This window comes from Lepisosteus oculatus, chromosome 3 (assembly GCF_040954835.1).
Source record: "Lepisosteus oculatus isolate fLepOcu1 chromosome 3, fLepOcu1.hap2, whole genome shotgun sequence".
NCBI lineage: Eukaryota > Metazoa > Chordata > Actinopteri > Semionotiformes > Lepisosteidae > Lepisosteus > Lepisosteus oculatus.
Genome location: NC_090698.1, coordinates 43,321,474 through 43,333,792, shown reverse-complemented (window position 1 = coordinate 43,333,792; position 12,319 = coordinate 43,321,474). Strand labels below are relative to the sequence as shown.

The following is a 12,319-nucleotide window of genomic DNA, read 5'->3' as shown; positions in this document are numbered from 1 at the left end:
TTGCATTCCTGCATTTTAATAAAGTTATCTTGCAACATAAACCTAACTAGAAAATGAAATATCACTTTAGAATTTATTTTAATTTGGTTTAAAAATACTTGTTAACTTTAGTGATCCCTTTTATACCTTTGCTAAATGAAAAATACTTGCAATGACCCCTTTATGGTCTTTTCTAGTGATATGGTTGCATGTGCAGTATTTCATTTAAAGCTTCTAAATTAGCAGTCCCTATGGAAAATGATTTATAACACTGTAGAATTTTGTGTGTCTGAGTTTTCAGAGAATAGGAAGTCACTTGGAGCTATGTGATTATATTCTCATGTCAGATATAATGCAGTGCTCAAAGGCCAATTGAAACAGCTTGTGTTTTTGCAGTGAAAGCAATTGTGCAACCAAGGGAAAAATAAACTGAAAAAAGCCAAAATAATTATTAACCAGGTTTAGATCAGAAAAGCTCAGCATTTATAGAACGGTAATCTTTTGTTTAAACACATCCTTTCTGAATCATCTGACCTTTTGTTAATACATTGTGAAAATAACAAAAAATAAGACAGATCTAATTGAAAAGAGAACTGAAGCCAAACTGAAAAGAAAAAAAGGATTGATTTTAAATGTGAAACATGAATAAATGGGAAGCTGCTCTACTAGTTTTATTCGCTTACTATGAAAAGGTATTCAGATTTAAAAAAAATTTAAACATTTAACTTGAAGGAAGTATTTGATGCAGTCATCTTTAAAATCATGGAATGATTGGAATGATGGTGAAATGATGTAGCATAGCAATAGATTAACTATGGAAACCCAGCTTCCAACTTGATTGCCTGGGGCCATGCTCTGCAGCCGCATATGTAACATTTTTGTTCTTTATAGGTTTTTCCCACATTGGTTTAATTGGAAAAAGCATGCTATACTTTAAATCTGAACTATGAATTGCATGAATTCCATGTCTACTTGTTTACTAATTGGGGGTACATGATTACCCATGGAGAATCTTCCCTACTACGGTCAACAACACCCTGATTTCTGAAACAGAGGGCTTTGTGCTCCTTCCAGAATATCCCGCTTTCCAACCGGTCTGGACAGCGGTTAAAGCGGTAAAACAAAGAAAGCAATCAGTTAACGAATATACCTGGCAAAGCAAGACTGCCTGAATATGAACTTAGCCTTGTAATTACTTCTTGGCAGTGTATAATCGGCATGCATTCATTATAACTCTGACTGCTGTTAAATTCCAAGTCACGTACAGAAGGATGCCAAGGTGACATAGAGGCCACCTGTTCCTTGTTCTGTAGCTGCTTTTTTTCCTTTCCTCTGAAATCAGCAAGTGGATTGAGTAGTTAGGTGAAGAGATAGAGGGCTGAAGTCTCATCTCTTTGATCTTGCACCCATTGGAGTAAGTGGGTGGGTGAAAGGCCTCAAGGGGCTCGTATCCTTGAGCCTCGAATTGACAGATCTGGTTCGTGATGGCAGAAATCTTGAGGGTCAGGCTAGAGCAGGTAAGCGTTGGGTTTGGAACTCAGTTGGTTATTCCCAGACTAATTATTCTCGGGCATTTTTGGGGGTTTGTGATGCTGTTGTAAAGTCACCCCTTTTTGATTCTATTCAAGAAACTGTACTATTTTATTGCTGTGGAACTAATGAAGCTAAAGTTGTGCAGGGTTCTTCGGTGACTGAAAAGGGAATTTGGTCTTTGGAATATGGTCCCCAGTATGGCACAGTTAAAGTAGGGCTTAAAAATTGGTCAAGCAAATTCTGCAGAAAGAATGAAAAACCCATATTATCACCCAGTTAAACTTTTAAGTCGTTTCTTTTTAAATGTTTCTTACACATCTATACATATGCTGCAATGGACTGGCTTCCTGTTCAGTGTGTATTCTAACTTGTACCCATTGTGTGCCGGAATAGGCTCCAGCTCCCTCAGTGACCCCGTACTGGATAAAGAAGTAAAAAAATGGATAGATGAATCTATACATATCCAGGTATTCAATGGGCCTAAGTACTCTGGCCCAGGACATTTAGGATCGGTTTATCTAGTATTTGAGTACAACACATACTGTGCAGTTGAGAGATTCTGTCCATATTATGCACAGGCTTTAAGAAAAGAGATGAATTGTGAATATATGGGAATAAGTTCTCATAATAGAACAACTATACTTTTTTACAGGGAAAAACAGTTACTTTAAAGCTGAAGAATGTGAACTTTGAAGTCAAAACAAGAGCTTTTACTCCGTCTTCTATCGTCTCCACTGAAGAGGAAATATTTGCTGTTGCCAGGGTTTTGTTGAAAACAGAGATTGACAATGCAAGCCCTCATCCTCTGAGACTGAGGCTTATGGGTAAGACAACTTCCTTGAACCTAGTTCTTCATGCAGGAAAATAGCCTGGAAAAGATTATTTTAATTCTGGCATAATCAGTCAGTTTGACAAATCATAGCAGCTTGCACGTTTACAGTGTGACATTAGATCTAGTCCAGGAATACATTAGCATGGATTTTATGTAAATTACTGTGATATGAAACATTAGTCCACACTCATTATGACATTGCAGTTTAACAACAATTTGCATCCCACACAAACAGATTTCAACTTAATGTTTTTGCAACTTTTCCTTTCAGTTGAAAACCATTAATGTATTCATTATGTCTGTAAGAGTTACATGCTGGTGTCAGAGTACTTTTGTACCCACCTCCCAGAATTGAAAGAACAGTTTGCACCTGTGTGTGATTCCGTATGGATTGTTAACAAGAACACTTGTGAGAATTAAAAAAAAATCAGACCTCTCCATAGTAGCTATGAGCTTTAGTGCCTCAGAAGAAGTGTCATTCAGAGCTTATGACATTAAATTAATTACAACACAACATCTGATGAGTAATCCCATTAATCAATACATTAGTGTGTCCTTTCTCATCATAGATGCTATTATGAGTACTGCAGGGATGCTGACCTAATTTCACAGCTGGGAAGTCACAGCAGTAATGTACATTTGCCAGTGTTAGAGCCATGTGTAGAGATGTCTCTGGGCAGTGTTCAGCAAATCCTAGAGAACAGATTGCAGTAAGTTACAGTACCTTATATGCTAAACTCCCCTGCTACAGCAATCCTGTCTGAAGAGTGTAATCAATTGGTAATGATTAACGTTCACATTCATAAGAAATCCACACATTATTTTGTCACATTGTAGTGATACTGTGCCTTACCTGTGTGAGCAATGCCAGCCATGTTCATATTTCTCTGTAGCTCTAAAGATAATCATAAGTATATGTGATATTATGACCTAAAAACATCATATTAGACCTTGGTCATGTTTCAGGAGAAAGACGATAAAAAGTATCCCATAAATTAGTAAACTTTATAGCCATTTGAGCGAATTCAGCCCATTAGAAACGAGTTACACAATCTATCAAGTTTGAAAAAAAGTCAGTTATGCTTTATTCAGACTTGTTAGATTGTGAGATAAACTATGGAGTAACAGCAGTAACTAAAGTATTTCCCAAGCCTCTGAATGGCAGGCTTTATACTCACACTGGTAGGTACTGTAAGTTAATGTCACTGACTTATTTTGCAAGTGGAATAGTGTGTCTTTAAACCCAGCTTCCATAAGACATAAAAAAGACATAAAAGTGTCTTGAATAGATATTCATAGTTGCCTCTGCTGTCTTTTAACTGTCTTTTCATTTCATGAACGTAATTATCATTTGCATTTCCTTTCCAATTCAGGAGTACGGGTTTCTGGATTTGTGCCACAGGTAGACAAGAAACCCCTGCAGAAGAGCATCATCAGCTTCTTTCAAGTAGGGAGACAGGAGACCTCGGCTTCCACTCAGGTTGTGAAGGAGGACCCCAGAGCCAGCCAGCCCCAAGAAGAAGTGACCTCCAGCTTCTTCAGGAAGAAGAGAGACGCACAACAGCAGTGCGAGCCTCAGCAGTCTTTCTTCGAGAGAGCCCGGGCTCAGAGGCTGAAAATGCAGGCCATGCAGGAGGTGTCTCAGGAACCTACATCCTGCAAAGACACGGAGCAGGAGGGAAATGAGCAGTCCATGAGCAGGGAGACCATTGGCAGCATGGAGCAGCACTTCACATGTCCAGTGTGTTTCCAAAAACAGAAGACGAACAACCTGGAAGCCTTTAACCGACATATCGATGAATGCCTGAGCGCAGCTTCCATAGTGGAATATTCTAATAGAAATTTAGATACGGAAGACTTTATCTTCGATGATGACAGTAACTGCTCAGACAGGTCTTCCTCTAACAGGACACCTTCTAAATCAGGCGGGTTTCTGGTTTGGGCACAAACTGAAGACGACGAGACGGCTCGTTGTGGCACCACACAGAACCTCTTGACAAAGCTCGACAGTTGTGTGTTAGCGCTGGAAAAGTCAGACCCTAGCATTGCAGGCGCCACTCGCAATCTAAATGGGGCCGATTTGAAAGCGAGCTCTTCCTACAGCGGCCCTTCAGACGTCACTCGTGGAAGTTCAAGCTTTGGTACCGCCTCTTCAAGTGAAGAGCCGGCACCAGCTCTTCCTGACCTGCTGCCCTGTGTGGATAATGGGAGAAAGTGTGAGGTTGCCCAAGCCATGGTCGGAGAAAGTGCCTTCAGTTCATCTGCTGTTGGAGTCCATGTAGACACAGCACTGATTTGTCCGGTGTGCAATATGAGGCAGAAAACCACTGACCTGGCTCTGTTCAACAGGCACGTAGATGTTTGTCTGAACCAAGACGTTCTCCAGGAGCTTGGAGAGGCAACAGCGAGCTCGCGCAATTCAGATTTCACATCTAATATGAAGACCAGTGGTTAGTATCAATTTTCACTTCTATTTATATAAGAAAGCAGGCCTGCTGTTTATCCACCCTCCTTCCCTGACTTACCATGCAGTTCGATCCGGACAATTTGGCCGTGCATCTTTTCTCGTGGAGCTCATGCTTAAATTCTTGGTAATGGCGGCAGCAAAAAAATATTTTAAAGCTTTAAAAGAATCACAAATTGTAACTGTATTTGTACTCAAGCACATTCTTTCTTTTTTTACTGCAAATACTTCACATTATGGACTGTATATAGAAATATCATTTTTAATAGCTGGCTTTCTCTAAATAGTTCTGCCTTGCAGAAAATGCAGTTTTGTTCAGATGTTTCCATGTAATTTCAGTTCTGAACATACTGTGTCTGAAGTAAGGAAAAACATTCAGAGACAGAATTCACTCAGGAAACACCTGTCCTTTTCACCTTAACAGTGACATTTCACAGCTTTAATCAACCTATAATGAGTCCTTTTGAGACTGTCAAGGGAACCTAGAATTATGTAATCTAATTAGGGAGTCCCACCAAACTGACTACAGCTGCAGCTACTTGTTATATTATCATTCCTTGAGTTACATCCTCACAATTTGTTTCCACTTTGCAAATATTTCTTTAATAACATGAGTGGAAATTGACTATTTTTCTCTCCCTGATTTAGTGACTGATAGAATGTGGAAATTCTTACCAGATTTATTCCAGACTGTATTTCTGCAGCAATTATAGACTACTTGTGAACCTTTCTAACTTTTTAACCATAAATATAATAAGCCTTCATATTTTCACAACTTAAATTTTTTATCTCATGTTCAGAAAGCAAGAGTATCCTATGAAGACACGAACCAGTGTATAAAAGAACAACAAACGACCTGCTTTTTCTGGGATTTTTTAAGTCAATATTATTAAAGCAGGCATCAAAAGCTGTTCTTAAAGTATGTAGTCATGGAAGATTTTGGAACACTGGTGGCAAGAATTTACAGTGGAGACTGCAGAAATTGTTTTAGAATGGGTTAAAGTTAATGTTATGAGCTATGTACTCTTAAATGCCTTGTAGAAGGATTAACGTTAGTCTTTTAAGCATCAATATACTGTATTTAAACATCTGAGATGTACATATGATGAAACATCATGCTTTGAATATCACTGAGCTAAATTACTACCTTTAAACTCAATAATCTTTTCGAGGCTCCATTGATACAAAAAGGTAAGTCAACAAATCAGATTCTTTAAAATTCTTTAAAACAACTTTTGCAGCAGCTGCTGACAAAAATGAAAAAGAAAATGATAACTTGCCAAATATTACATCTTTTAAGCAAACTATAAAAATATACAGTGCAGACATCAATCTACTATAGGATATTTATTGGTCATTGATGTGTAGCCTCAGAGCTTATTCATGTTGCTTTATATCTTTTACAAAAATTGTCCTTTTCCTTTATCAATTTCAGCAGCACTTTATTGAAAGCCAAGGCGTCATTTCACCATTATATGAAAATTGCAATTCAAGGTGCCCTGACCTTTTCCTCTGTGGAAATTGCTTGTTGAATCAATTTTTTCCCAATTTAATCCAGATAATGACTGAGGCATCTGTAGAAGCCATTTAGTTCATTCATCCTAGTTTAGAAGATTGGTGTCATTATTTGTTCAAGGGAAGAACTTCCTAGATGCTGTATAAAATGATCTTGAATACAGCTAGAACACTTCTAGGAGCAGATAAAAATAGATTTTCATCTTTGATATGAGTTTGAGTCCAAATGTGCAGTGATGCCCATTGATAAAAATGATATATTTTTCCAGCAGGGAAGTTAGAGGAAAATCAGAAAGTTCCAGTTTCAAGGAACAAGCACAAAAGGTAAGGCGGTGACATAATCCAGGTGTTTACAGAGCATGTTTTTGAGAGTTAGATGTAGTTGTGATTTATTGAAAGAAATCAAGTACTGAAATAAAATACTTTATTACTACTATATAATTTTGCAGTACAAAATGTGTATTTGATCAAGATATGCGTCTATTTTCTCTACCTCTCTACAGTATCTAAGGCTGCTGAAATTTTAAGGATATTTAGGAAAGACCTAATTTTGAACCTTTCAGCTTTCTAAGCCCAGTAGATGTTACAGCTAGAAACTAATTTGTGGTGACACACTGAACTGGAAAACAGCAGTGGATGCTTTTGCTTTTGGTAAAAAGTACACCCTTTTGTAATAATCTAAGCTTCCATTTCTTTCCAAGATTCTTAATTTGTTCCTCTTGTTTCAGGCAAAACTCCCCATCTCGCCATCCCCCATCAAAGAAATCCAAGCCTATTTGCAGCAGGAACACTATAGACAGGTTCTTTAGATGAAGCAGGATGAAGTAACTGTTAAAATAGTGCTAAACCAGCAAATGTTTTATTGCAGTAATGTTATTTTCATCAATGAAGACTAATGACATGAAGTGAAGCAAAAATGCAATTAGTATGAGTATGAACCAATCATGCTCATCCATTTCTGTTTTCTTAATGCTGGAGTGGACAAATTTTGGAATATAATTTATTTTTCATTATGATTGAAGAGTTAGTATTTTAGCTGTAAAAAGTATGAATAATCATGGTGGAGAGGATGTAACTTGGGCAGTGTGGTGGATTGCTGGGCTGCTATCTGTGGTTTTCCCTGTGTCTCTGTGCATTTCCTCCAACTACACCGATTTCCTCCCACAGTCCAAATACATACTGGTACGTTAATTGGCTTCTGGGAAAATTGGCCCTGGTGTGAATGTGTGTGCATTTGTGTCTGTGTGTGCCCTGTGATGGACAGGCATCCCATCCAAGGTGTATCCTAACCTGCGCCTGTTATTTGCCTGGATAGTTTTGGCTCCCCTATGACCCTGTACTGGATAAAACAGAAATGGATAGATATGTACATTAAATAACCTTGTGCATAAAGTTCAACTTTATGCACAAGGTTATGCCTGGCATTATCTTGGGATTTCTGACTCCTTCAGCCAGTCATTCTCTGCTTGATAATGGATCAACACACTGTTCATTATTGCTGAAGAGGCTGTTAAGATCCTAACAAAATAGTCTTTTTGCAGCCTGTCTTAATGCAATTCCTTTTAGGAATCATTTTGGATGTATTATAGACTGAGGTTAATTCCCCCATTAGAAGAATCAGGCATTTTTATCACATGATGAGCATTGTTCATTAGCAAAAGATGGGATGTGATGTTTCTTGAAAACTGCTTATTGGTGCTCACTCTTTTCTAAAAGCAGAAAAGCATTTTTATAATGTATTTTAGTTTTTTAGTTCTATTGATAAAAATCGATTTTTAAAATACTGTAAAAAGTGCCTCATCACAATCGGACCAATGAAGAAATGTGCAGCTTGAAGCACTTCAGCTGTAAAGTGATCTTGTGCAGGTCCCAGTCAGCCTGTGCAGTGATGCACTGAAATGGCTCTTCCTGGGGGAGAACACATTCAGGAACCTCCAGCCCAGTAAGTAAGACACTGGGATTATAGATTACATTCCATGTTATCTACGTTATTTAAAGAAACATTTTAAAAATATAAAAAATCTAGTTTGCTTGAAGATGAGAGGAAAACATATATGACTAGACACAATACTAAAACAATCCATCAAAATTACTGGTATCAAAACGTGATTCTGTGTAAGTGCTGCTGAGCGTGGCTGTGGCTGCCTTCATTCTGCTAGTTAAGCCAACATCTTCTCCTGAGTGCAGCAGGGATCCGGGCTCAGGATGCCGTAGGTGTTACAGAGTTGACTGAGATATCCCATCAGTCATGGCCATCACTTCCCCATTCACCTGAAGGAGGCTCTGTTGAAAGCAAGAGCTTTAACAACATAATCACTTACAGAATCTCATTTTTAATGCCATTATGTATTCATTTGCTGCTTTGAAAATTGTACCATATCTAAAACATTGATGGCTGCCAATTGTGGAACTCGCTGTCACGCTATCTCTAGCTAGCTGCTGATGTATGTTTCTGCCACTATGCACAGTAATATCTTATAACTGAGACTTTGACATGCTGAGATTATAAGGATCATAATTTCAAAATGCTTACTGTTTTTATTTGGATGACCACTGATCATCTTTCGAAGTCTTCCTAGTATACATACGGTATGTTACAGTTTAGTTTTTCAGGCTTTGTTATCACACGGTCGGCCGTGTATAGATATATAAATATCTTGAAATGGAAAAAAAAACTGTCTGGGCACTTTTTAAAGAATATTTAATTTATAATATAAGTTTTGAATGTTTCTACAATAAATATATTTATTTTAATTGTGGATTTTGTTTTAAAGTAATTTTAAAAAACAGACCACGGAAATGTATTTTCTAATATGCAAACGCATTAATTATGGATATCTGCAGTGATATCTGAAAAAAAAAATTGAAACATTTGGTTTGTTTTGCCTTGTAGTTGATTGTTCCTCTGAAAAGCAAATAAATGTTTAATTGATTGATAAAATACTCTGATTACTATGAAATTCATGTAGCTTAATATCACTACTGGGAACTAAAGTTTACATTACTCTTGCTACTGTGGGACGGCTTGGATAACTAGATTGAAGTATACAGGAAGAAGAAGGGGATTATAGGGAATAAACCATATTTTAGCTCAATTTTGTGCTTTCACTTATCATCTCCAGAGTGACAGGAGTTTTCTTTTGAAAAAGGTGGCTGAGCTTCAATGGATAACTTGAATGTTAGCAAGCCAGCACTGAGACTGAATATTATTTGCAATTTGCCTAATGGAATTGCTCAGAATGTAATGCATATTCCTCTGAGACAGATAATCTTATCAGTATTCTAATGCCAAATGAAGGGACTTCATGAGCCTGGGGAATTCCTTATCAAAATGTTTCCTTTTTATATGAGAAGAAATGTTCTTTTTTCCCTTAACAAAGCAAGAATGTTAAGAAGGTAATTGTAACCCAATCAGCTGTACCTGTTAAAAGGTAGCGTACCTCTGTATCAGAAAGCAATTGCAGCTCATATTATTAAAGATTTAATTGGTAATTAATCAAGGCTTCTTTCCATGGATATAAACAAGGAAGATGAGATAAGCTGCCAGCTCTCGGCAGGAGCTTTGCGTTCCCAATCTTTTCATCCTTTCACCAATGCGTAACAGTGGCATTTGTCCGCATCAGAGTGGAGTAACTTGAAATAAGGCTTAAAGTCCAAGCTGGCAGAAAACCCACCTGCATTAGGGTGCTTGGTGAATAAAAGTGTGTAATATATTTTTCTGTAATGGGGACATGTTTGACATGTTGTTGTTACAGTGCGTTACCTTCTTCTGCAAGACAAGGCACAGCAATAGAGTCATTAAGGTAATTACAGCTGTCTTTATCTGATAAAGCAGATCTGTGATCCACTGTGAATACTCCTCCACACAAAACCCTGTATTTCACTTTGCTCTGCTTATAAACTAAGAGAAGGCTTGTTGTGAGAATTTTTTCCTGCGAAAACTATTGGAACTATTGATCTTATCTCTTATCTTATAGAAAAAAGTGACTGAGATCTCTTAGATAATGGGAAAAGATGTATTTTTCTTTTCATGCAGTCATTAGTTAGGAGATGTGTGATGTCCAGGCATTGAACTGTCTTCCATATTACTGGACAGCACTGACTACTGCAAGTTGGTTTGCAATTATTGACTTTGAGCTCTGACATCCTTTCTTGCTGTTAACACACAAGTTATCTAAGAAGCAGGAGACAAAATCATGACACTCACAGAACTTGAATAAATAATTAGATTTGTTATTTTCAGTAAACTTGAAGGTTTCTGGGATAGGTTACAATAATACTGTTTTTCAATTAGACTGCATTTGTGAGAGACCTTCATTGTAAATTATATCTTTGCAATGCAGAGAATGGTTGAAATTAAGATATTAGAATCGTAAGGAAGACTGGAAAAAGCACCACTTAAGACACCATCACCCAGACCAAGCTGTTGAGGCTACAAGCATGAGGGTGCCGTTTGGCTCATCTAGCTCATTTGATTTCGAGTAGCTGATTGGTCCCAGGATCTCAACCAGCCATTTCAAGAGAAGCCAGGGGATTAACTGCATGAATATTGGTTGGTAGTTTTATTGACACGCACTTCCCCTTACTTTCCACCTGTGTCCACTAGTTTATGTTTAACTGGTATCTTTAAGACATCCATTGGATTGACTTTATAACTACCTATTGAGAACTAAATAGTTAAACTAATTCTCCCTCTGTAATCTTTTCTGTTCAGGACTGTGAGATTCAGTCCTTTTAATATCGAAATCAAATGAGTCTGTGAAGTTCCCTCAAGCCCAGAAAAGTATTTTCTGTCTATAAAAATCCCCTATGTGAGCCTTTCGAGCTTGGAACAAGCTTGGGTCATATCACTAACTGTCATGGTATTGCAAGTGCTGCTAAGGTTAAGGGAGTGACTAGACAGCTAGAGACCTCTCAGGTCTCGGACACAAAGTGACCCCTGTGGCCTCCTGGGGGAGGCATGTTGTGCTGTAGCTGAGGGCCATGCCTCTCCTCCCATCAGTGCTGGGCATCTGGTAGAGGACTGAGATGCCTGTGAAGTTAACAGACAAGCAGCTTAAAGGTAAGTGAATTGGTGGAGTATGTATACACTTCCTGAAACATGAAAGACGGACAACTTGCAACTTCACATTGGATGAATATCACAAAAATGTCAATTTCTTTAAAAAAAGTCCAATATCACTGTTTGTAATGGTAGGGCTGGTAACCCCAGTGTTTTGATAAGATTCCACTCTTGACTTGGTCAAGCTGGCCTCCCTTAATTGCCTCCTTAAATCAACTGGTGAAACAATTTCTTACTGGCTTACCTGATGTGCTGTCTACTGGGGCTGTTGGCACTTAGTGGTTTTCAAATGAGCATTGTATAATTTTTGGCGAACATCAGTTTGCCATTTCAGAGCTCAGAGCAAAACTAATTTTGATTTGTTTATATAGTATAAAGGTAGAGATAGCCATAGACAGCTCCTTGACCATGGTAGGACTGAGCCTATAGCATAGCTAGCTTTGGCTTTTTTAAGTGAACCAAAGTTAAAAATATTCTTGGTCCTGCTCTCTAGCATTATGAAACAAGCAGACCATTAATTATTATTCCATTAATTCCATTAATGGAATTATTCCATTAATTAGAATTCGTAGCAACTTCCTTAAAATGCCCAATAACCCTGAAAAATGTTCTTGGGTTTATTTCTACACCTGTTTCTCTGGTCAAAGATAGATGAGCCATTTAGATGATCTATAATATACTGTAGATGGAAGTAGTTCAGGTGGGTAGCTGGGTCGGCATGCAAGTCTGCAAAGGAACAAGTGATAGGTTTATTCCATGCTGAAAAGAGAAGAGAGAAAACAATGTTTTGGCTGTGAAGCTTTGAATTCACACCTGAAGAATTTTGAACAATATAGGTGTCTGTGTCATATCCAAAAGGAGAATTATAGGTCTGATTCTCATCAGACCTATAATATTCTTGGTCCTGCTGGCCCTGCAGGATGAAATGGCCAGA

At 37.9% G+C, this 12,319-nt stretch overlaps 1 protein-coding gene across 2 annotated transcripts in view; it reads left to right on the top strand.

The window, feature by feature from the left end:
* polk (polymerase (DNA directed) kappa) overlaps nt 1-9,436 on the top strand; it is a 30,053-nt gene extending 20,617 nt beyond the window's left edge. For both annotated transcript variants that reach the window (XM_015364758.2, XM_015364743.2), the window contains exons 13-16: nt 2,165-2,336; nt 3,718-4,794; nt 6,593-6,647; nt 7,052-9,436. In XM_015364758.2, the coding sequence (XP_015220244.2) occupies nt 2,165-2,336; nt 3,718-4,794; nt 6,593-6,647; nt 7,052-7,136 (1,389 nt within the window). In that variant the 3' untranslated portion in view covers nt 7,137-9,436. The remainder of the gene's footprint in view (nt 1-2,164; nt 2,337-3,717; nt 4,795-6,592; nt 6,648-7,051) is intronic.
* The last annotated feature ends 2,883 nt before the right edge of the window (nt 9,437-12,319 follow it).